General features: G+C 47.7%; 1 protein-coding gene across 1 annotated transcript in view; it reads right to left on the bottom strand.

Annotated features, from left to right (window-relative positions):
- Positions 1-24584, bottom strand: part of LOC139243736 (uncharacterized) — a 110835-nt gene that overhangs the window by 42372 nt on the left and 43879 nt on the right. The window contains exon 5 of the mRNA XM_070870849.1: positions 18396-18541. Coding sequence (XP_070726950.1) covers positions 18396-18541 — 146 coding nt within the window. The remainder of the gene's footprint in view (positions 1-18395; positions 18542-24584) is intronic.

Here is a 24584-nt window from a genome sequence, read left to right as displayed (position 1 = left end):
TTGTCTATTGGTCCCAGTCTCTGGGTCCTTCATGTGCTTGAAGAGTTTGAAGTCAGTCACACCTTGTAGAACCATTTCATTCTTTCAGGGCATTGATGGTAAACAGCTTCAATCCTGTAAATCTGTGAGGGGCGACACAATCTAATTTACACCTTATTCAAACCAAAAAAACTTGCATCTCCATTTCCTGTCCTGTGGAGATATTCCACCGTTCCTCAATGCAGCAATGTCTGAAACAACCTGTGATCCCATATACCGGTCAATCTGAAACACTCAAAGCTTTCAGATGGAGAAACTAGATTTACCCCACACATTCCAACACACAATTGAATGGTTAACAAATCAAAAATGTCCCAGAAATGTGATTTCTTGCTGTGGGTTTAAACAGTCAGACTGCAATATGTCAGGGTACTTTGGAAACATCAGAATGGGAATGAGAGACAGGGAGAGAGAAAAAGAGAGGTGAGCAGTGAGAAGCAGTGAGAGAATTAGGGATAGAGAGAGCGTGTTGGCAGAAAAGCGAAAGAAAGAGAGAGATCGGAAATGGACAGCAGCAGAGACAGAGGAAAAAGTGAAAGAGAGATAGATGGATAGAAATTGGGAGCGAGGGAGAGAGTGAGGGTGCAAGATGGAGAGAGGGAACCAGAGAGACTGACAGAAAGCGAGAGAGAGAGAGAGAGGAACAGAGATACACAGAGGGAGAGAGACAGGGAGACTGAAAGAGAGAGCGAGAGACAGAGAGGAAGAGACAGAGAGAGAGACTGACAGAGAAAGCGAGAGGGACAGAGAGAGTTGGGCATTTAATCTCCCTCCAAACTGTCCCATCAAACAGCCCCCGGCAGGTAAAGCACGTGGTTAGGTACAGAGTCCCTCTCTCTCGCTCTCTCTTTCAGTTTCCCTGTCTCTCTGTCAGTCTCTCTCCCTGTCTCTTCCTCTCTCACTCTCGCTCTCTGCACTGTCCCATCATACACTCCCAGGGAATGTACAGGGGGTTAGATACAGAGTAAAGCTCCCTCTACACTGTCCTATCAAACACTCCCAGGGCAGGTACAGGGGGTTAGATACAGAGTAAAGCTCCCTCGACACTCTCCCATCAAACACTCCCAGGGCAGGTACAGGGGGTTAGATACAGAGTAAAGCTCCCTCTGCACTGTCCCATCAAACACTCCCAGGGCAGGTACAGGGGGATAGATACAGAGTAAAGCTCCCTCTACACAGTCCCATCAAACACTCCCAGGGCAGGTACAGGGGGTTAGATACAGAGTAAAGCTTCCACTACACTGTCCCATCAAACACTCCCAGGGCAGGTACAGGACGGGTTTTGATACAGAGTAAAGCTCCCTCTACACTGTCCTATCAAACACTCCCAGGGCAGGTACAGGGGGTTAATACAGAGTAAAGCTCTCTCTACACTGTCCCATTAAACACTCCCAGGGCAGGTACAGTGGGGTAGATACAGAGTAAATCTCCCTCTACACTATCCCATCAAACACTCCCAGGGCAGGTACAGGGGTTAGATAGATACAGATTAAAGCTCCCTCTGCACTGTCCCATCAAACACTCCCAGATCAGGTACAGCACGGGGTTAGATATAGAGTAAAGCTCCCTCTACACTGTCCCATCAAACACACCCAGGGCAGGTACAGGGGGTTAGATACAGAGTAAAGCTCCCTCTACACTGTCCCATCAAACACTCCCAGGGCAGGTACAGGGGGTTAGATACAGAGTAAAGCTCCCTCTACACAGTCGCATCAAACAATCCCAGGGCAGGTACACCTTTAAGCAGCTAACGTTAAATTAGAGAGTAGTCGGTCTCTGTAATCAATCTCCCAGTGTTAACATAAAATGGCGACCATTAACAAATGTCAAATGGATGACTGAAGATCGGTGTGTGCATTGTCACTGTGGTTCTGGGAGAGCTTCAGAGAGACAGAGAGAGAGAGAGAGAGAGATATACAGAGAGAGACTGAATGAGAGAGAGACAGAGAGAGAGTGATACAGGTTGGGAGACAGATAGTGAGAGAGAGAAACAGATTCATAGAGAGAGAGAGAGGGAAAGGCAGAGTTAAAGACACTTAGAGATACAGAGAGAGAGAGACAGACCGCGAGACAAAGAGTGAGATACATAGAGAGAGACAGAGAGAGAGAGAGAGTGTGTGTGTCTCCAATCTCTCACTCTTTCTGTACAGATTCTGGGTTTGAAACAGGGCTATGGGGAGAGAGCGGGGCAGTGGGATTAGTTTGGAGATTGATACAGGACTATGGGGAGAGAGCGGGGCAGACGGATTAGTTTGGGGGTTGATACAGGGCTACAGGGAGAGAGCGGGGCTGTGGGATGAGTTTGGGGATTGATACAGGGCTATGAGGAGAGAGCGGGACAGTGGGATTAGTTTGGGGAATGATACAGGACTATGGGGAGCGAGCGGGGCAGTGGGATTAGTTTTGGGATAGATACAGGACTATGGGGAGAGAGCGGGGCAGTGGGATTAGTTTGGGGATTGATACGGGGCTATGGGGAGAGAGCGTCGCAGTGGGATTAGTTTGGAGATTGATACAGGACTATGGGGAGAGAGCGGGGCAGTGGGATTAGTTTGGAATTGATACAGGGCTATGAGGAGAGAGCGGGGTAGTGGGATTAGTTTGGGGATTGATACAGGACTATGGGGAGAGAGCGGAGCAGTGGGATTAGTTTGGAGATTGATATAGGGCTATGGGGAGAGAGCAGGGCAGTGGCATTAGTTTGGGGATTGATACAGGACTATGGGGAGAGAGCGGGGCAGTGGATTAGTTTGGGTGAGATTGAGCAGCCATTTTACATGAGATGCGTGGTGACCATTTTACACCAGGACACATGTCTGGGAGATCTGTGAACAAACCTGGTTTACCTGTCTGGGCTCGGGGCTTTGTATATTGGTCCCAGTCTCTGGGTCCTTCATGAGCTTGAAGAGTTTGAAGTCAGTCACACCTTGTTGAACCATTTCATTCTTTCAGGGCATTGATGGTAAACAGCTTCAATACTGTGTATCTGTGAGGGGCGACACAATCTAATTTACACGTTATTCAAACCAAAAAAATTTGCTTCTCCATTTCCTGTCCTGTGAAGATATTCCACCGTTCCTCAATGCAGCAATGTCTGAATCAGCCTGTGATCCCATATACCGGTCAATCTGAAACACTCAAAGCTTTCAGATGGAGAAACTAGATTTACCCCACACATTCCAACACACAATTGGATGGTTAACAAATCAAAAATGTCCCAGAAATGTGATTTCTTGCTGTGGGTTTAAACAGTCAGACTGCAATATGTCAGGGTACTTTGGAAACATCAGAATGGGAATGAGAGACAGGGAGAGAGAAAAAGAGAGGTGAGCAGTGAGAAGCAGTGAGAGAATTAGGGATAGAGAGAGCGTGTTGGCAGAAAAGCGAAAGAAAGAGAGAGATCGGAAATGGACAGCAGCAGAGACAGAGGAAAAAGTGAAAGAGAGATAGATGGATAGAAATTGGGAGCGAGGGAGAGAGTGAGGGTGCAAGATGGAGAGAGGGAGACAGAGAGACTGACAGAAAGCGAGAGAGAGAGAGAGAGAGGAACAGAGATACACAGAGGGAGAGAGACAGGGAGACTGAAAGAGAGAGCGAGAGACAGAGAGGAACAGACAGAGAGAGAGACTGACAGAGAAAGCGAGAGGGACAGAGAGAGTTGGGCATTTAATCTCCCTCCAAACTGTCCCATCAAACATCCCCCGGCAGGTAAAGCACAGGGTTAGATACAGAGTCCCTCTCTCTCGCTCTCTCTTTCAGTCTCCCTGTCTCTCTGTCAGTCTCTCTCCCTGTCTCTTCCTCTCTCACTCTCGCTCTCTACACTGTCCCATCATACACTCCCAGGGAAGGTACAGGGGGTTCGATCCAGAGTAAAGCTCCCTCTACACTGTCCCATCAAACACTCCCAGGGCAGGTACAGGGGGTTAGATAGAGAGTAAAGCTCCCGCTACACTGTCCCATCAAACACTCCCAGGGCAGGTACAGGGCGTTAGATACAGAGTAAAGCTCCCTCAACACTCTCCCATCAGACACTCCCAGGGCAGGTACAGGGGGTTAGATACAGGGTAAAGCTTCCACTACACTGTCCCATCAAACACTCCCAGGGCAGGTACAGGGGGTTAGATACAGAGTAAAGCTCCCTCTACACTGTCCCATCAAACACTCCAAGGGCAGGTACAGGGGGTTAGATACAGAATAAAGCTCCCTCGACATTGTCCCATCAAACACTCCCAGGGCAGGTACACCTTTAAGCAGCTAACGTTAAATTAGAGAGTCGTCGGTCTCTGTAATCAACCTCCCAGTGTTAACATCAAATGGCGACCATTAACAAATGTCAAATGGATGACTGAAGATCGGTGTGTGCATTGTCACTGTGGTTCTGGGAGAGCTTCAGAGAGACAGAGAGAGAGAGAGAGGGAGAGATATACAGAGAGAGACTGAATGAGAGAGAGACAGAGAGAGAGTGATACAGGTTGGGAGACAGATAGTGAGAGAGAGAAACAGATTGATAGAGAGAGAGAGGGAAAGGCGGAGATAAAGACACGGAGAGATACAGAGAGAGAGAGACAGAGAAAGAGGGAGAGAGAGAGACAGATAGACAGAGAGAGAGGGAAACAGAGAGACGGAGAGAAACAGAGACGGAGATAAAGAGAGAGAGAGAGAGGGGGAAAGACAGAGAGAGAGAGAGAGCTAGAAACAATGAGTGAGAGAGATAGAGAGCGAGAGAGATATAGAGAGAGGGAGAGAGTGAGGGAGAGAGCGAGAGTGAGAGTGAGTGAGAGCGAGAAACAGATAGAGAGAGACAGAGATATATAGTGAGGGAAAGAGACACAGACAGAGAGAAAGACCAAGAGAGACCAAGAGCGACAGATGGAGAAAGATAGAGATCGACACAGACAGAGAGAGATAGAGACATAGATATATAGAGAGGCAGTGAGGCACAGAGAGAGAGAGAGAGACATAGAGAGAGAGAGAGAGAGAGAGACAGATAGAGAGAGAGAAAGATAGAATCAGAGAGAGATAGAGAGAGAGAGAGAGAGAGAGAGGTAGAGATAGAGATAGAGAGAGAGAGAGACAGGGAGAGAGAAAGATAGAGTCAGAGAGAGATAGAGATAGAGAGAGAGAGACAGACAGACAGACAGAAAGAGAGCGCGCGAGAGAGAGACAGAGAGAGATAGCGAGAGAGAGAGGGAGAAACACAGAGGGAGAGAGAAAGAGACAGAGAGCCACAGAGAGACAGAGAGAGACAGTCGGAGAGAGAAACAGAGATAGGCAGACAGAGAGAGATGGAGACAGAGAGAGAAAGAGACACAGAAAGAGACAGAGAGAGACACAAAGAAAAATACAGAGTGAGAGAGAGAGACAGAGAAAAATATAGAGCGAGAGACAAAGAGAGAGAGGGCGCGAGTGAAACAGAGAGAAAGAGAGAGAAAGAGAGACAGGGAGAGAGTGTAACAGAGACAGAAAGAGAGAGAGAGACAGAGACAGAGAGAGAGAGACAGAGACAGAGATAGGCAGACTGACAGAGAGAGAGAAAGAGAGACAGAATTATAGTGAGATACAGAGAGAGACAGAGAGAGAGAGAGACAGAGAGAGATAGACAGAGACTCAGAGAGAGAAGGTGAGAGAGAGATACAGAACGAGAGAGAGAGAGAGAGAGAGAGAGAGATGGAGAGTGACAGAGCCAGAGAGAGAGGCAGAGAGAGACAGATTGAGAGCGAGAGACGGAGCGAGATAGAGAAACTCAGAGAGAGAAGGTGAGAGAGCGAGAGAGAGAGAGAGACAGAGAGTGACAGAACGAGAGAGAGAGGCAGAGAGAGACAGAGAGAGAGGGAGAGACGGAGCGAGATAGAGAGACTCAGAGAGAGAAGGTGAGAGAGCGAGAGAGAGAAAGACAGAGAAAAATATAGAGCGACAGAGAGGGAGACAGAGCGAGAGGGAGAGACAGTTAGAGAGGGAAAGATGGAGAGAGAAACAGAGACAGAAAGAGGGAGAGGGAGAGAGAGAGAGAGAGAGGGAAAGATAGAGGAAGACAGTGAAACAGAGAGAAAGAGACAGCGATAGAGACAGAGAGACAGGGGGAAAGAGAGAGAAAGAGAGAGAGAGACAGGGAGAGAGGGAGAAAAAGAGAGAGAGGGAGAGACAAAGAAAGAGACAGAGACATAGTGAGACAGATGGAAAACAGAGAAAGACAGAGATAGAGAGAGAGACACAGAGATGGGAAGAAACAGCGAGAGAGAGAGAGATAGTTGGAGAAAGAGAGATAAAGACAGATAGAGAGAGATAGAGAGAGACAGGATATATAGAGGGAGAGATGCAGAGAGAGAGAGCGAGACCGAGAGAGATAGAGAGCTAGAGAGAGAGAGAAATATAGAGATAGGCACAGATAGAGAGATATAGAGATAGAGAGATATAGAGAGACAGTGAGGCACAGAGAGAGCGCGACAGAGAGCGAGCGACAGAGAGAGACAGATCGAGAGAGACAGTGAGAGAGAGAGAGAGAGAAAGAGACGGAGAAAGAGAGACAGAGAGAGAGAGACAGATAGAGAGAGTGAGAGAGACAGAGAGAGAGAAAGAAAGACAGAGAGAGAGATTGAGAGAGAGAGTCAGAGACAGAGAGTGATAGAGACAAGAGTGAGAGAGACAGAGAGAGAGATAGGGAGAGAGGGAGAGGGAGAGACACAGAGCGAGAGAGAAAGAGAGAGAGATAGAGAGTGACAGAGAGAGAGAGACAGAGAGAGACACAGAGAAATATACATAGTGTGGGATAGAGAGAGAGAAAAATACAGAGTGAGAGAGACAGATAGATAGCCTTAGAAGGAAAGGGAAAGAGACAGAGAGACAGAGAGACAGAGAGAGAGATAGAGAGACAGAGAGAGACAGTCGGTGAGAGAGCCAGAGATAGTCAGACAGAGATAAAGAAAGAGAGAGACAGAGAGCAACAGAGACAGAGAGACAGAGAAAGACACAGAGAAATGTATAGAGTGAGGGACAGAGAGAGAGAAAAATACAGAGCGAGAGAGAGAGAGACAGAGAGAGAGACAGTCGGAGAGAGAGCCAGAGATAGGCAGACAGAGATAGAGATAGAGAGAGACAGAGAGAGAGAAACAGAGAGAGACATCGAGAAATATACAGAGTGAGAGAGAGAGAGACAGAGTAAAATACAGAGCAAGAGAGAGAGAGAAAGAGCGAGAGTGAGAAATAGAGAGACAGAGAGAGACAGTCGGAGAGAGAGCCAGATATATTCAGACAGAGATAGAGATAGAAAGAGACAGAGAGAGACAGAGACAGAGAGACAGAGAAAGACACAGAGAAATATACAGAGCGAGGGACAGAGAAAGAGAAAAATACAGAGCGAGAGAGAGAGACAGATAGAGGGCTAGCCTGAGAGGGAAAGGGAGAGACAGAGTGAGAGAAAAAGAGACAGAGAGGCAGAGAGCGACAGAGAGAGAGATAGCGATACAGAGAGAGACAGTCGGAGAGAGAGCCAGAGATAGTCAGACAGAGATATTGATAGAGAGAGACAGAGAGAAACAGAGACAGAGAAACAGAGAGAGACACAGATAAATAAACAGAGTGAGAGAGAGAGAGAAAGAGTAAAATACAGAGCAAGAGAGAGAGACAGAGAGAGACAGAGCGAGAGAGAGAGAGAGAGAGACAGAGAGAGACAGAGAGACAGTGAAATATACAGAGAAATATACAGAGTGAGAGAGAAAGACAGAGAAAAATACAGAGCGAGAGAGAGAGAGACAGAGAGAGACAGAGCGAGAGAGAGAGAGAGAGACAGGGAGAGAGACAGAGAGAGAGAGAGAGACAGAGAGATAGAGAGACAGAGATAGGCAGACAGACAGCGGGAGATAGAGCCAGAATTATAGAGAGATACCGAGAGAGGGAGAGATGGTGAGAAAGACAGAGAGAGACAGAGAGAGTGGGAAAGACAGATAGAGACAGAGAGAGAGAGTCAGAGAGAGGGAAACACACAGAGAGAGAATGAGGCAGAGACAGAGACAGAGAGATTGTTAGAGAGAGGGGAAACGATGGAGATAAAGAATCGGAAAGATACAGAGAGAGTGAGAGGCAAAGCGAGAGTGAGAGAGAGAGATAGAGACAGAGGGAGAGACAGAAAGAGAGAGAGAGAGACAGAGATAGGCAGACAGACAGAGAGAGAAAGAGAGACAGACTTATAGAGAGATAAAGAGAGAGAGAGGGAGAGACAGAGCGAGATAGAGAGAGATTCAGAGAGAGGGTGAGCGAGACAGAGGCAGAGGGAGAGAGAAAGTGGCAGAGAGAGAGAGAGACAGACAGAGAGAGACAGAGAGAGATAAATAGAAAGAGAGAGAGAAACAGAGAAAGAGAGAGACGGAGACAGAGACAGAGGCAGAGAGAGAAAGAGAGACAAACAGAATGAGAGAGACAGAGAGAGACAGAGAGAGAGAGACAGACCGCGAGACAAAGAGTGAGATACATAGAGAGAGACAGAGAGAGAGAGAGAGTGTGTGTGTCTCCAATCTCTCACTCTTTCTGTACAGATTCTGGGTTTGAAACAGGGCTATGGGGAGAGAGCGGGGCAGTGGGATTAGTTTGGAGATTGATACAGGACTATGGGGAGAGAGCGGGGCAGACGGATTAGTTTGGGGGTTGATACAGGGCTACAGGGAGAGAGCGGGGCTGTGGGATGAGTTTGGGGATTGATACAGGGCTATGAGGAGAGAGCGGGACAGTGGGATTAGTTTGGGGAATGATACAGGACTATGGGGAGCGAGCGGGGCAGTGGGATTAGTTTTGGGATAGATACAGGACTATGGGGAGAGAGCGGGGCAGTGGGATTAGTTTGGGGATTGATACAGGGCTATGGGGAGAGAGCGTCGCAGTGGGATTAGTTTGGAGATTGATACAGGACTATGGGGAGAGAGCGGGGCAGTGGGATTAGTTTGGAATTGATACAGGGCTATGAGGAGAGAGCGGGGTAGTGGGATTAGTTTGGGGATTGATACAGGACTATGGGGAGAGAGCGGAGCAGTGGGATTAGTTTGGAGATTGATATAGGGCTATGGGGAGAGAGCAGGGCAGTGGCATTAGTTTGGGGATTGATACAGGACTATGGGGAGAGAGCGGGGCAGTGGATTAGTTTGGGTGAGATTGAGCAGCCATTTTACATGAGATGCGTGGTGACCATTTTACACCAGGACACATGTCTGGGAGATCTGTGAACAAACCTGGTTTACCTGTCTGGGCTCGGGGCTTTGTATATTGGTCCCAGTCTCTGGGTCCTTCATGAGCTTGAAGAGTTTGAAGTCAGTCACACCTTGTTGAACCATTTCATTCTTTCAGGGCATTGATGGTAAACAGCTTCAATACTGTGTATCTGTGAGGGGCGACACAATCTAATTTACACGTTATTCAAACCAAAAAAATTTGCTTCTCCATTTCCTGTCCTGTGAAGATATTCCACCGTTCCTCAATGCAGCAATGTCTGAATCAGCCTGTGATCCCATATACCGGTCAATCTGAAACACTCAAAGCTTTCAGATGGAGAAACTAGATTTACCCCACACATTCCAACACACAATTGGATGGTTAACAAATCAAAAATGTCCCAGAAATGTGATTTCTTGCTGTGGGTTTAAACAGTCAGACTGCAATATGTCAGGGTACTTTGGAAACATCAGAATGGGAATGAGAGACAGGGAGAGAGAAAAAGAGAGGTGAGCAGTGAGAAGCAGTGAGAGAATTAGGGATAGAGAGAGCGTGTTGGCAGAAAAGCGAAAGAAAGAGAGAGATCGGAAATGGACAGCAGCAGAGACAGAGGAAAAAGTGAAAGAGAGATAGATGGATAGAAATTGGGAGCGAGGGAGAGAGTGAGGGTGCAAGATGGAGAGAGGGAGACAGAGAGACTGACAGAAAGCGAGAGAGAGAGAGAGAGAGGAACAGAGATACACAGAGGGAGAGAGACAGGGAGACTGAAAGAGAGAGCGAGAGACAGAGAGGAACAGACAGAGAGAGAGACTGACAGAGAAAGCGAGAGGGACAGAGAGAGTTGGGCATTTAATCTCCCTCCAAACTGTCCCATCAAACATCCCCCGGCAGGTAAAGCACAGGGTTAGATACAGAGTCCCTCTCTCTCGCTCTCTCTTTCAGTCTCCCTGTCTCTCTGTCAGTCTCTCTCCCTGTCTCTTCCTCTCTCACTCTCGCTCTCTACACTGTCCCATCATACACTCCCAGGGAAGGTACAGGGGGTTCGATCCAGAGTAAAGCTCCCTCTACACTGTCCCATCAAACACTCCCAGGGCAGGTACAGGGGGTTAGATAGAGAGTAAAGCTCCCGCTACACTGTCCCATCAAACACTCCCAGGGCAGGTACAGGGCGTTAGATACAGAGTAAAGCTCCCTCAACACTCTCCCATCAGACACTCCCAGGGCAGGTACAGGGGGTTAGATACAGGGTAAAGCTTCCACTACACTGTCCCATCAAACACTCCCAGGGCAGGTACAGGGGGTTAGATACAGAGTAAAGCTCCCTCTACACTGTCCCATCAAACACTCCAAGGGCAGGTACAGGGGGTTAGATACAGAATAAAGCTCCCTCGACATTGTCCCATCAAACACTCCCAGGGCAGGTACACCTTTAAGCAGCTAACGTTAAATTAGAGAGTCGTCGGTCTCTGTAATCAACCTCCCAGTGTTAACATCAAATGGCGACCATTAACAAATGTCAAATGGATGACTGAAGATCGGTGTGTGCATTGTCACTGTGGTTCTGGGAGAGCTTCAGAGAGACAGAGAGAGAGAGAGAGGGAGAGATATACAGAGAGAGACTGAATGAGAGAGAGACAGAGAGAGAGTGATACAGGTTGGGAGACAGATAGTGAGAGAGAGAAACAGATTGATAGAGAGAGAGAGGGAAAGGCGGAGATAAAGACACGGAGAGATACAGAGAGAGAGAGACAGAGAAAGAGGGAGAGAGAGAGACAGATAGACAGAGAGAGAGGGAAACAGAGAGACGGAGAGAAACAGAGACGGAGATAAAGAGAGAGAGAGAGAGGGGGAAAGACAGAGAGAGAGAGAGAGCTAGAAACAATGAGTGAGAGAGATAGAGAGCGAGAGAGATATAGAGAGAGGGAGAGAGTGAGGGAGAGAGCGAGAGTGAGAGTGAGTGAGAGCGAGAAACAGATAGAGAGAGACAGAGATATATAGTGAGGGAAAGAGACACAGACAGAGAGAAAGACCAAGAGAGACCAAGAGCGACAGATGGAGAAAGATAGAGATCGACACAGACAGAGAGAGATAGAGACATAGATATATAGAGAGGCAGTGAGGCACAGAGAGAGAGAGAGAGACATAGAGAGAGAGAGAGAGAGAGAGAGACAGATAGAGAGAGAGAAAGATAGAATCAGAGAGAGATAGAGAGAGAGAGAGAGAGAGAGAGGTAGAGATAGAGATAGAGAGAGAGAGAGACAGGGAGAGAGAAAGATAGAGTCAGAGAGAGATAGAGATAGAGAGAGAGAGACAGACAGACAGACAGAAAGAGAGCGCGCGAGAGAGAGACAGAGAGAGATAGCGAGAGAGAGAGGGAGAAACACAGAGGGAGAGAGAAAGAGACAGAGAGCCACAGAGAGACAGAGAGAGACAGTCGGAGAGAGAAACAGAGATAGGCAGACAGAGAGAGATGGAGACAGAGAGAGAAAGAGACACAGAAAGAGACAGAGAGAGACACAAAGAAAAATACAGAGTGAGAGAGAGAGACAGAGAAAAATATAGAGCGAGAGACAAAGAGAGAGAGGGCGCGAGTGAAACAGAGAGAAAGAGAGAGAAAGAGAGACAGGGAGAGAGTGTAACAGAGACAGAAAGAGAGAGAGAGACAGAGACAGAGAGAGAGAGACAGAGACAGAGATAGGCAGACTGACAGAGAGAGAGAAAGAGAGACAGAATTATAGTGAGATACAGAGAGAGACAGAGAGAGAGAGAGACAGAGAGAGATAGACAGAGACTCAGAGAGAGAAGGTGAGAGAGAGATACAGAACGAGAGAGAGAGAGAGAGAGAGAGAGAGAGATGGAGAGTGACAGAGCCAGAGAGAGAGGCAGAGAGAGACAGATTGAGAGCGAGAGACGGAGCGAGATAGAGAAACTCAGAGAGAGAAGGTGAGAGAGCGAGAGAGAGAGAGAGACAGAGAGTGACAGAACGAGAGAGAGAGGCAGAGAGAGACAGAGAGAGAGGGAGAGACGGAGCGAGATAGAGAGACTCAGAGAGAGAAGGTGAGAGAGCGAGAGAGAGAAAGACAGAGAAAAATATAGAGCGACAGAGAGGGAGACAGAGCGAGAGGGAGAGACAGTTAGAGAGGGAAAGATGGAGAGAGAAACAGAGACAGAAAGAGGGAGAGGGAGAGAGAGAGAGAGAGAGGGAAAGATAGAGGAAGACAGTGAAACAGAGAGAAAGAGACAGCGATAGAGACAGAGAGACAGGGGGAAAGAGAGAGAAAGAGAGAGAGAGACAGGGAGAGAGGGAGAAAAAGAGAGAGAGGGAGAGACAAAGAAAGAGACAGAGACATAGTGAGACAGATGGAAAACAGAGAAAGACAGAGATAGAGAGAGAGACACAGAGATGGGAAGAAACAGCGAGAGAGAGAGAGATAGTTGGAGAAAGAGAGATAAAGACAGATAGAGAGAGATAGAGAGAGACAGGATATATAGAGGGAGAGATGCAGAGAGAGAGAGCGAGACCGAGAGAGATAGAGAGCTAGAGAGAGAGAGAAATATAGAGATAGGCACAGATAGAGAGATATAGAGATAGAGAGATATAGAGAGACAGTGAGGCACAGAGAGAGCGCGACAGAGAGCGAGCGACAGAGAGAGACAGATCGAGAGAGACAGTGAGAGAGAGAGAGAGAGAAAGAGACGGAGAAAGAGAGACAGAGAGAGAGAGACAGATAGAGAGAGTGAGAGAGACAGAGAGAGAGAAAGAAAGACAGAGAGAGAGATTGAGAGAGAGAGTCAGAGACAGAGAGTGATAGAGACAAGAGTGAGAGAGACAGAGAGAGAGATAGGGAGAGAGGGAGAGGGAGAGACACAGAGCGAGAGAGAAAGAGAGAGAGATAGAGAGTGACAGAGAGAGAGAGACAGAGAGAGACACAGAGAAATATACAGAGTGTGGGATAGAGAGAGAGAAAAATACAGAGTGAGAGAGACAGATAGATAGCCTTAGAAGGAAAGGGAAAGAGACAGAGAGACAGAGAGACAGAGAGAGAGATAGAGAGACAGAGAGAGACAGTCGGTGAGAGAGCCAGAGATAGTCAGACAGAGATAAAGAAAGAGAGAGACAGAGAGCAACAGAGACAGAGAGACAGAGAAAGACACAGAGAAATGTATAGAGTGAGGGACAGAGAGAGAGAAAAATACAGAGCGAGAGAGAGAGAGACAGAGAGAGAGACAGTCGGAGAGAGAGCCAGAGATAGGCAGACAGAGATAGAGATAGAGAGAGACAGAGAGAGAGAAACAGAGAGAGACATCGAGAAATATACAGAGTGAGAGAGAGAGAGACAGAGTAAAATACAGAGCAAGAGAGAGAGAGAAAGAGCGAGAGTGAGAAATAGAGAGACAGAGAGAGACAGTCGGAGAGAGAGCCAGATATATTCAGACAGAGATAGAGATAGAAAGAGACAGAGAGAGACAGAGACAGAGAGACAGAGAAAGACACAGAGAAATATACAGAGCGAGGGACAGAGAAAGAGAAAAATACAGAGCGAGAGAGAGAGACAGATAGAGGGCTAGCCTGAGAGGGAAAGGGAGAGACAGAGTGAGAGAAAAAGAGACAGAGAGGCAGAGAGCGACAGAGAGAGAGATAGCGATACAGAGAGAGACAGTCGGAGAGAGAGCCAGAGATAGTCAGACAGAGATATTGATAGAGAGAGACAGAGAGAAACAGAGACAGAGAAACAGAGAGAGACACAGATAAATAAACAGAGTGAGAGAGAGAGAGAAAGAGTAAAATACAGAGCAAGAGAGAGAGACAGAGAGAGACAGAGCGAGAGAGAGAGAGAGAGAGACAGAGAGAGACAGAGAGACAGTGAAATATACAGAGAAATATACAGAGTGAGAGAGAAAGACAGAGAAAAATACAGAGCGAGAGAGAGAGAGACAGAGAGAGACAGAGCGAGAGAGAGAGAGAGAGACAGGGAGAGAGACAGAGAGAGAGAGAGAGACAGAGAGATAGAGAGACAGAGATAGGCAGACAGACAGCGGGAGATAGAGCCAGAATTATAGAGAGATACCGAGAGAGGGAGAGATGGTGAGAAAGACAGAGAGAGACAGAGAGAGTGGGAAAGACAGATAGAGACAGAGAGAGAGAGTCAGAGAGAGGGAAACACACAGAGAGAGAATGAGGCAGAGACAGAGACAGAGAGATTGTTAGAGAGAGGGGAAACGATGGAGATAAAGAATCGGAAAGATACAGAGAGAGTGAGAGGCAAAGCGAGAGTGAGAGAGAGAGATAGAGACAGAGGGAGAGACAGAAAGAGAGAGAGAGAGACAGAGATAGGCAGACAGACAGAGAGAGAAAGAGAGACAGACTTATAGAGAGATAAAGAGAGAGAGAGGGAGAGACAGAGCGAGATAGAGAGAGATTCAGAGAGAGGGTGAGCGAGACAGAGGCAGAGGGAGAGAGAAAGTGGCAGAGAGAGAGAGAGACAGACAGAGAGAGACAGAGAGAGATAAATAGAAAGAGAGAGAGAAACAGAGAAAGAGAGAGACGGAGACAGAGACAGAGGCAGAGAGAGAAAGAGAGACAAACAGAATGAGAGAGACAGAGAGAGACAGAGAGAGATAGACAGAGAGAGACAGAGAGAGACAGAGATAGAGACAGAGAGAGAGATTCATAGAGAGAGAAAGACGGAGATAAAGACAGCGAGAAATACATAGAGAGAGAAACAGAGTGAGAGGTAGAGAGAGAGCCCGAGACAGAGAGAAAGACAGGGAGAGAGAGCGAAAGACACAGAGAGAGAGAGCGAAAGACAGAGCGGTAGATAGGCAGCGTGAGAGAGATAGAGAGAGAGAGAGAGAGAGAGAGAGAGAGAGAGAGAAACAGAAAGCGAGAGAGAGAGAAAAAGGGAGGGAGACAGGCAGACAGACAGAGAGACGGAGAGCGAGGAGATAGAATGAGACAGAGAGAGAGAGAGAGAAAGACAGAGAGTGAGAGACAGAGAGAGAAAGACAGAGAGATAGAGAGACAGAAATAGAGAAATAGAGAGAGCGAGGAACACAGAGAGAGTGAGAGAGAGGGATAGAAAGAGAGGGTGACAGAGAGAGAGAGACAGCGAGCGAGAGAGAGACATAGAAACACAGAAAATAGGTGCAGGAGTAGGCCATTCAGCCCTTCTAGCCTGCACCGCCATTCAATGAGTTCATGGCTGAACATGAAACTTCAGTACCCCATTCCTGCTTTCTCACCATAAACCTTGATCCCCCGAGTAGTAAGGACTTCATCTAACTCCCTTTTGAATATATTTAGTGATTTGGCCTCAACTACTTTCTGTGGTAGAGAATTCCACAGGTTCACCACTCTCTGGGTGAAGAAGTTTCTCCTGTTCTCGGTCCTAAAGGCTTACCCCTTATCCTCAGACTGTGACCCCTGGTTCTGGACTTCCCCATTATTGGGAACATTCTTCCTGCATCGTACCTGTCGAAACCCGTCAGAATTTTAAACGTTTCTATGAGGTCCCCTCTCATTCTTCTGAACTCCAGTGAATACAAGCCCAGTTGATCCAGTCTTTCTAGATAGATCAGTCCCGCCATCCCGGGAATCAGTCTGGTGAATCTTCGCTGCACTCCCTCAATAGCAAGAATGTCCTTCCTCAAGTTAGGAGACCAAAACTGTACACAATACTCCAGGTGTGGCCTCACCAAGGCCCTGTACAACTGTAGCAACACCTCCCTGCACCTGTATGCAAATCCCCTCGCTATGAAGGCCAACATGCTATTTGCTTTCTTAACCGCCTGCTGTACCTGCATGCTAACCTTCAATGACTGATGTACCATGACACCCAGGTCTCGTTGCACCTTCCCTTTTCCTAATCTGTCACCATTCAGATAATAGTCTGTCTCTCTGTTTTTACCACCAAAGTGGATAACCTCACATTTATCCACATTATACTTCATCTGCCATGCATTTGCCCACTCACCTAACCTATCCAAGTCACTCTGCAGCCTCATAGCATCCTCCTCGCAGCTCACACTGCCACCCAACTTAGTGTAATCCGCAAATTTGGAGATACTGCATTTAATCCCCTCGTCTAAATCATTAATGTACAATGTAAACAGCTGGGGCCCCAGCACAGAACTTTGCGGCTCCCCACTAGTCACTGCCTGCCATTCTGAAAAGTACCCGTTTACTCCTACTCTTTGCTTCCTGTCTGACAACCAGTTCTCAATCCACGTCAGCACACTACCCCCAATCCCATGTGCTTTAACTTTGCACATTAATCTCTTGTGTGGGACCTTGTCGAAAGCCTTCTGAAAGTCCAAATATACCACATCAACTGGTTCTCCCTTGTCCACTTTACTGGAAACATCCTCAAAAAATTCCAGAAGATTTGTCAAGCTTGATTTCCCTTTCACAAATCCATGCTGACTTGGACCTATCATGTCACCATTTTCCAGATGCACTGCTATGACATCCTTAATAATTGATTCCATCATTTTACCCACGACTGAGGTCAGGCTGACCGGTCTATAATTCCCTGTTTTCTCTCTCCCTCCTTTTTTAAAAAGTGGGGTTACATTGGCTACCCTCCACTCCATAGGAACTGATCCAGAGTCAATGGAATGTTGGAAAATGACTGTCAATGCATCCGCTATTTCCAAGGCCACCTCCTTAAGTACTCTGGGATGCAGTCCATCAGGCCCTGGGGATTTATCGGCCTTCAATCCCATCAATTCCCCCAACACAATTTCCCGACTAATAAAGATTTCCCTCAGTTCCCCCTCCTTACTAGACCCTCTAACCCCTTTTTTATCCGGAAGGTTGTTTGTATCCTCCTTAGTGAATACCGAACCAAAGTACTTGTTCAATTGGTCTGCCATTTCTTTGTTCCCCGTTATGACTTCCCCTGATTCTGGCTGCAGGGGACCTACGTTTGTCTTTACTAACCTTTTTCTCTTTACATACCTATAGAAACTTTTGCAATCCGTCTTAATGTTCCCTGCAAGCTTCTTCTCGTACTCCATTTTCCCTGCCCTAATCAAACCCTTTGTCCTCCTCTGCTGAGTTCTAAATTTCTCCCAGTCCCCAGGTTCGCTGCTATTTCTGGCCAATTTGTATGCCACTTCCTTGGCTTTAATACTATCCCTGATTCCCCTAGATAGCCACGGTTGAGCCACCTTCCCTTTTTTATTTTTACGCCAGACAGGAATGTACAATTGTTGTAATTCATCCATGCGGTCTATAAAGGTCTGACATTGCCCATCCACAGTCAACCCCCTAAGTATCATTCGCCAATCTATCCTAGCCAATTCACGCCTCATACCTTCAAAGTTACCCTTCTTTAAGTTCTGGACCATGGTCTCTGAATTTACTGTTTCATTCTCCATCCTAATGCAGAATTCCACCATATTATGGTCACTCTTCCCCAAGATGCCTCGCACAATGAGATTGCTAATTAATCCTCTCTCATTACATAACACCCAGTCTAAGATGGCCTCCCACCTAGTTGGTTCCTCAACATATTGGTCTAGAAAACCATCCCTTATGCACTACAGGAAATCCTCCTCCACCGCATTGCTTCCAGTTTGGCTAGCCCAATCTATGTGCATGTTAAGTCACCCATTATAACTGCTACACCTTTATTGCATGCACCCCTAATTTCCTGTATGATGCCCTCCCCAACATCCCTATTACTGTTTGGAGGTCTGTACACCACTCCTACTAACGTTTTTTGCCCTTTTGTTTTCTGCAGCTCTACCCATATAGATTCCACATCATCCAAGCTAATGTCTTTCCTAACGATTGCATTATTCTCCTCTTTAACCAACAATGCTACCCCACCTCCTTTTCCTTTTATTCTATCCTTCCTGAATGTTGAATACCCCTGAATGTTGAGTTCCCAGCCATGATCATCCTGGAGCCACGTCTCCGTAATCCCAATCACATCATATCTGTTAACATCTATTTGCACAATTAATTCATCCACCTTATTGCGGCAGACTCTGAGTTCTGGAACCCTGAGGTCTGTGCTCTCGGCCCTGGGCAGAGCCACGTTCTACAGCCTTGCCTGTGAAAGGCACCATTCTGTGTACAGTACTTGTCGGGTTTGAGCCCACAGGATGAATAATTTGCTTGGTGCTACAGGTCGGGGTCATGAACGCCTGACTGATGCCGATGGCGTTCTGCTGGTTGACTGTGGTGTCAGCAGATAATAGCTTGTGAAGGAGACCCTCGTGGCCAATTCCCATAACGAAGATGTCCCGCAATGCTTCGCTGAGATGCGTGCCGAAATCACACGGTGCTGCAAGTCTCCTGAGGTCGGCAATGTTATGTATGCAACACCTTGTAACCAGCGTTCTACCACCACCAGAGGGCGGATCTGTTGGAGTCCCAAGGGATCCCAGCATCCCTTGGGAGCACTGTATATAAGCAGGCCTCCCATGCTGTGCCGGCACTCTGGAGTCAGAATAAAGAGACTAAGGTCACACTTACTGTCTACAGTACTCAGTCACATTGCTTTGAGACATAACAACTGGTGACGAGTAATAGATAATGAACCATCACGCGAAAATGCAGAGAACTGTTGGTATCCTGGAGAAATTCTCAGAAGGTGATGATTAGGAAGCCTTCGTGGAGCGATTCGACCAATACTTCGTGGCCAACGAGCTGGAAGGGAATGTGAACGCTGCCAAACGAAGGGCGATTGTCCTCACCATCTGTGGGGCAACAACCTATGGCCTGATGAAGAATCTTCTAGCTCCGGTGAAACCAACAACCAAATCATATGAAGAACTGTGTACGCTGATCCGGGAGCACCAAAATCTGAAGGAGAGCGTTCTGATGGCAAGGTATGGATTTTATACATGTCAACGGTCTGAAGGCCAGGAAGTTACGAACTACTTCACTGAACTAAGGCGCCTTACAGGACATTGCAAATTCAGTGGATTCCGAGAGCAAATGCTAAGAGACCTTTTTTTGCTGGGCATTGGTCATGAGGTTATCCTTCGCAAACTATTGACTGTTGAAACACCGAACCTGAGCAAAGCCATAACGATAGTCCAGGCATTTATATCCACCAGCGATAACACCAAACTAACTTCACAGCATAAAGATGCATCGGCAAGTACTGTACACAACGTAACGTCGTTTTCAGGCAGGAATGCATATGGCAAAACGTACACGCCTGCAGCTACACGACCTGAGATGACCCAGAGTCCACCATCAATCGTTAATGCGAGACAATTAACAACTTGTTGGTGCTGCGGAGGTGATGATCGAGTCCATCAATGCTGCTTCAAACACTATGTGTGCAAAGGCTGTGGAACAATGGGACACCTCCAGCGAATGTGCAGACGAGCTGCAAACCCTGCAAACCACCACGTTGCAGAGGAAGATCGATCCATGGTGGATCAAACTGAACTAGAGAATCGAACCGAGGAGGCAGAAGTGTACGGGGTACACACCTTCACCACTAAATGTTCACCGATCATGTTAAAAGTTGAACTGAACGCAATTCCAGTATCCATGGATTTGAACACGGGTGTGAGTCAGTCTATCATGAGCAAAAAGGCCTTCGACAGGCTGTGGTGCAACAAGGCACGAAGGACCAAGCTGGGCCCCTTTCATACCAAGCTAAGAACTTACACTAAAGAGCTGACCCCTGTAATTGGCAGTGCAGCAGTAAAAGTCTCCTATGATGGAGCGGTGCACGAACTCCCACTAAGGATTGTACCAGGAGATGGCCCCACACTGTTTGGCAGAAGCTGGCTGGGAAATATCCGCTGGAACTGGGACAACATCCGAGCGCTCTCGTTCGTCGACAACGCCTCATGTGCCCAGGTTTTGAGCAAGTTCCCATCGTTATTTGAGCCAGGCATTGGAAGTTTCTCTCGGACAAAGGTGCACGTCCACTTGATTCCCGGTACACGGCCCATCCACCGCAAGGCATGGGCGGTGCCATACATGATGCGAGAGAAAGTGGAGTTCGAGCTGGACAGGCTGCAGTAAGAGGCAATCATCGTGCCGGTTGAGTTCAACGAGTGGACCAGTCCGATTGTTCCGGTCAATGTCGATGGCACGGGCAGAATTTGTGGGGACTATGAAGTAACGATTAACCGTTTTTCGCTGCAGGACCAGTACCCACTACCCAAGGCAGACGACCTATTTGCGACACTGGCAGGAGGGAAGACGTTCACCAAGTTGGACCTGACCTCGGCCTACATGACCCAGGAGCTGGCGGAATCTTCGAAAGTCCTCACCTGCAGCAACACACACAAAGGTCTGTTCATCTACAGTAGATGCCCGTTTGGGATGCGATCAGCCGTGGCTATTTTTCAAAGGAACATGGAGAGTCTGCTAAAGTAGGTTCCACGCACCGTGGTTTTACAGGACGACATATTGATCACAGGTTGGGACAGCATCGAACACTTGCAGAACCTGGAAGAGGTTTTTAGTCGGCTAGATCGTGTGGGACTCAGGTTGAAACGCTCGAAGTGTGTTTTCCTGGCACCAGAGGTCAAGTTCTTAGGGAGAAGAATCGTGGCAGATGGTATCAGACCGACGCCAAGACAGAGGCCATCAAAAACGCGCCGAGACCACAGAATGTGACAGAGCTGCTGTCGTTCCTGGAACTCCACAATTATTTTGATAATTTCATACCCGGGTTAAGCACCTTGCTAGAACCACTACATGTGTTGCTACGCAAGGGAGATGACTGGGTATGGGGGAAATCACAAGAGACAGCTTTTGAGAAAACCAGAAATCTGTTATGTTCCAACAAACAGCTTGTTCTCTATAACCTATGTAAACATTTAGTGCTAGCTTGTGATGAAGTCTTCGTACGGGGTCAGGTGTGTGTTACAACAAGCAAACGAATCGGGGACATTGCAACCGGTCGCCTATGCATCCAGGAGTTTGTCCAAGTCCGAAAGTGCAGACAGCATGATTGAAAAAGAAGCTCTGACAGGGTGAAAAAATGCACCAGTATCTGTTTGGGTCTAAGTTTGAGTTAGAAACTGACCATAAGCAGCTCATATTGCTATTCTCAGAGATCAAAGATATTAATACCAATGCCTCTGCTCACATCCAAAGATGGACGCTCACACTGTCTGCATGTAACTATGTAATTCTCCACAGACCAGGCACAGAGAACTGTGCTGATGCCACCATTGCCCACCACCGGGGTGGAAATGGCTCAGCCTGCACAATTGCTCTTCGTGATGGATGCATTTGAAAACTGTAAAAAAAACTGTGTCCTCCATGGGAGCTGATCCAGCGTGAAGAGATAAAGCCGTTCCAGTGGTACAAACAGGAAATGTCCATACAGGCGGGCTGTCTTTTGTGGGGTAATCACGTGGTTTTGCCTACGAAAGGCAGGAAAAGGTTCATACGCGACCTACACAGTACCCACCCAGGCATAGTAATGATGAAAGCTATAGCCAGATCCCATGTGTGGTGGCCCGGCATCGACTCTTGCATAGCGTTTTGCGTGCGCCAATGCAACACTTGCTCTCAACTGAGCAATGAGCACAAGGGAGGCATCGCTAAGTTTGTGGTCGTGGCCCTCCAAACCACGGTCTCGGATCCACGTTGACTTCGCTGACCTGTTTCTAGGCAAAATGTTTCTGGTTGTTGTGGATGCTTATTCAAAATGGATAGTGTGTGTAATAATGTCTGTAAGCACGTCCACTGCCACCATCGGAAGCCTACGAGCCATGTTTGCCACGCACGGCCTGCCTGATGTCCTTATCAGCGACAATGGGCCGTGCTTCACCAGTGCTGAATTCAAGGAATTCATGACCCGCTACGGGATCAAACACGTCACATCTGCCCCGTTCAAGCCCGCATCCAACGGCCAGGCAGAACGGGCAGTTCAGACCATCAAGCAAAGCTTGAAACGCGTGTCGGAAGGCTCCCTGCAGACCCGCCTGTCCCGAGTCCTGCTCAGCTACCGCACCAGATCCCAGTCGCTCACCGAGGTTCCCCCAGCCGAACTGCCCATGAAAAGGGCACTCAAAACAAGCTTCTCTCTAGTCCACCCTGATCTCCAGGATCACATCAAGGACAGGCGGTATCAACAAAGCAGGTACCATGATCGAGCAAATTTGTCATGTGATACTGAAGTCAATGACCCTGTATTTGTATTCAACTATGGACATGGTCCCAAATGGCTTGCTGGCACTGTCACAGCCAAAGAAGGGAGTAGGGTGTTTGAGGTCAAACTTGCAAATGGACTAACTTGCAGAAAGCATTTGGACCAAACCAAACTGCGATTCACAGACAGCCACGAGCAACCTGAAGAGGACACCAGCAACTTTGACCCTCCGATACACACACAAGTGACAAGCGACATCACGGTTGACCACGAAGCTGAACTCATCATCCCCAGCAGCCCAGCGAAGACCAGCTGCACAGCATCGCAGCGAAGGCCCAACCAACTCACCTGCACCTGTGTTTGTACCGAGACGATTGACTCGGGAGCGGAAAGCCCAGATCGTCTCACCCTGTAAATAAGTGAACTATTGACTTTGGTGGGTGTGATGTGATGTATTCAACACTTTGTGACTAGCATTCTACCGCCACCAGAGGGCGCATCTGTTAGAGTCCCAAGGGATCCCAACATCCCTTGGGAGCACTGTATATAAGCCAGCCTCCCATGCTGTGCCGGCACTCTGGAGTCATAAGAAAGAGACTAAGGTCACACTTACTCAAGTCTACAGTACTCAGTCACATTGCTTTATTTGAGACATAAAAGGCAGCATATTTTGCAGTCTCCTGGCCCTCAGGTCTGCGGTGAGTGTAGAACCTGTGCCTGGCCGTGAGGATGCTCTGTTTTGGTTTTAGTTGTAAGTTAGTTCAGTCAGCTCATCGTATGTCTTATCCTTGGCCTTCGTGGGTGCCAGAAAGTCCCTGATGAGGCGGCAGACCTCGGGCCCACAACTGGTCAGCAGTATTGCCTTGCGCTTCTCCGCCAATGTGTCCGTCTCCCCTGCCAGGACGTTTGCCACAAAATATTGCTCCAGTCTTTCTGTGGAGGCATCTCAATCATCACCCTCTGTAAAGTCTTTTAGTGTGCCAAAGGTAGCCATAATCACGTGAAAGTCCGTATTCTCGTCGCCAGTTGTTGTGTCTGTAATGCACTTATGAAAGACTCCACGAGGCAACGTGTTGTACTCAAAATGTAGTGATCTTGGTCCTTTTTACATAACTTCAGAGTGAAGCACAAGCATGGTGGGCCGCCTTTTATACTGGGCCCTGCACACCTATACAGGTGACCCTCAGATCTCCCACCACAGTGGCCTCTGGTGGATATCCTGTGCCACAGGGGCAGGAAACCACGGTCTCCACCAGTTGCACCCTCTAGTGGTGCCAGCATAATAAATACACAGTGTAAACCTTACTGATAGTACATCAGGTAACAAGTCTCCATCTTATGCAACTATACAGTCACTACACAGAGAGTATATCTATAGTCTGCATATATAACACGTAACAAACCTATCCTGATGTCAGTGATCACATGATGCTCAGGGTAGGGTCAGGCTTGCCCTGTGATGTCACGGTTTGACCCGTCCAATGAAAGGGCCTCACCTTGCTGTAACTGTGTTTGGCCAGCATCCCCTGGGCTTTAGATTACAAAGACTAGATGCACTAGAATACAATAACAGCTTTACACTTGGTTATGACCCAGAAAAGAGGGTGCTCGGGTTATGGGCAATGATAAACTTATTTGCCTTCTCCGTGCCCACATCTCTGGGTGGAGGATGACTCTAGCACTCCAATGTCCTTCTGAAACAGTGTTTGTGTTTCTTGGGTTTGGAGTGCTGGATGCTCAGATCAACGGTGGTGCAGCAGTCATAAGAACATAAGATCATAAGAAATAGGAGCAGGAGTAGGCCATTCGGCCCCTCGAGTCTGCTCCATCATTTAATACAATCATTGCTGATCCGATCATGGACTCAGCTCCATTTCCGTGCCCGCACCCCATTACCCCTTAATCATTTATCAGTTAAGAAATGGTCTGTCTCTGTCTTAAATCCATTCAATGACCCAGCATCCAATGCACTCTGAGGTAGTGAATTCCACAGATTTACAACCCTCTGAGAGAAGAAATTCCTCCTCATCTCAGTTTTAAATGGGCGGCCCCATTATTCTAAGATTATGCCCCTAGTTCTAGCTGGAATAAACAAACCTTCTACAGCAACACCCTTCCGACTGTCAGCTGGCTAGGGATGATTCCATTGTTCAGGCTCCATTCACCAGGTCTTCTAGCCGGCCACATTCACACCTAGAGAGATCAGCCAGTTAGTACAGCTCCCTTTCCTTCACTGAAACTGCTTGTACAGCCTCTCTGCCT

This window comes from Pristiophorus japonicus, unplaced genomic scaffold (genome assembly GCF_044704955.1).
Source record: "Pristiophorus japonicus isolate sPriJap1 unplaced genomic scaffold, sPriJap1.hap1 HAP1_SCAFFOLD_185, whole genome shotgun sequence".
Classification (NCBI taxonomy): domain Eukaryota; kingdom Metazoa; phylum Chordata; class Chondrichthyes; family Pristiophoridae; genus Pristiophorus; species Pristiophorus japonicus.
The sequence above is the reverse complement of the archived record's forward strand: the minus strand, read 5'-3'. Positions and strand labels throughout refer to the sequence as shown.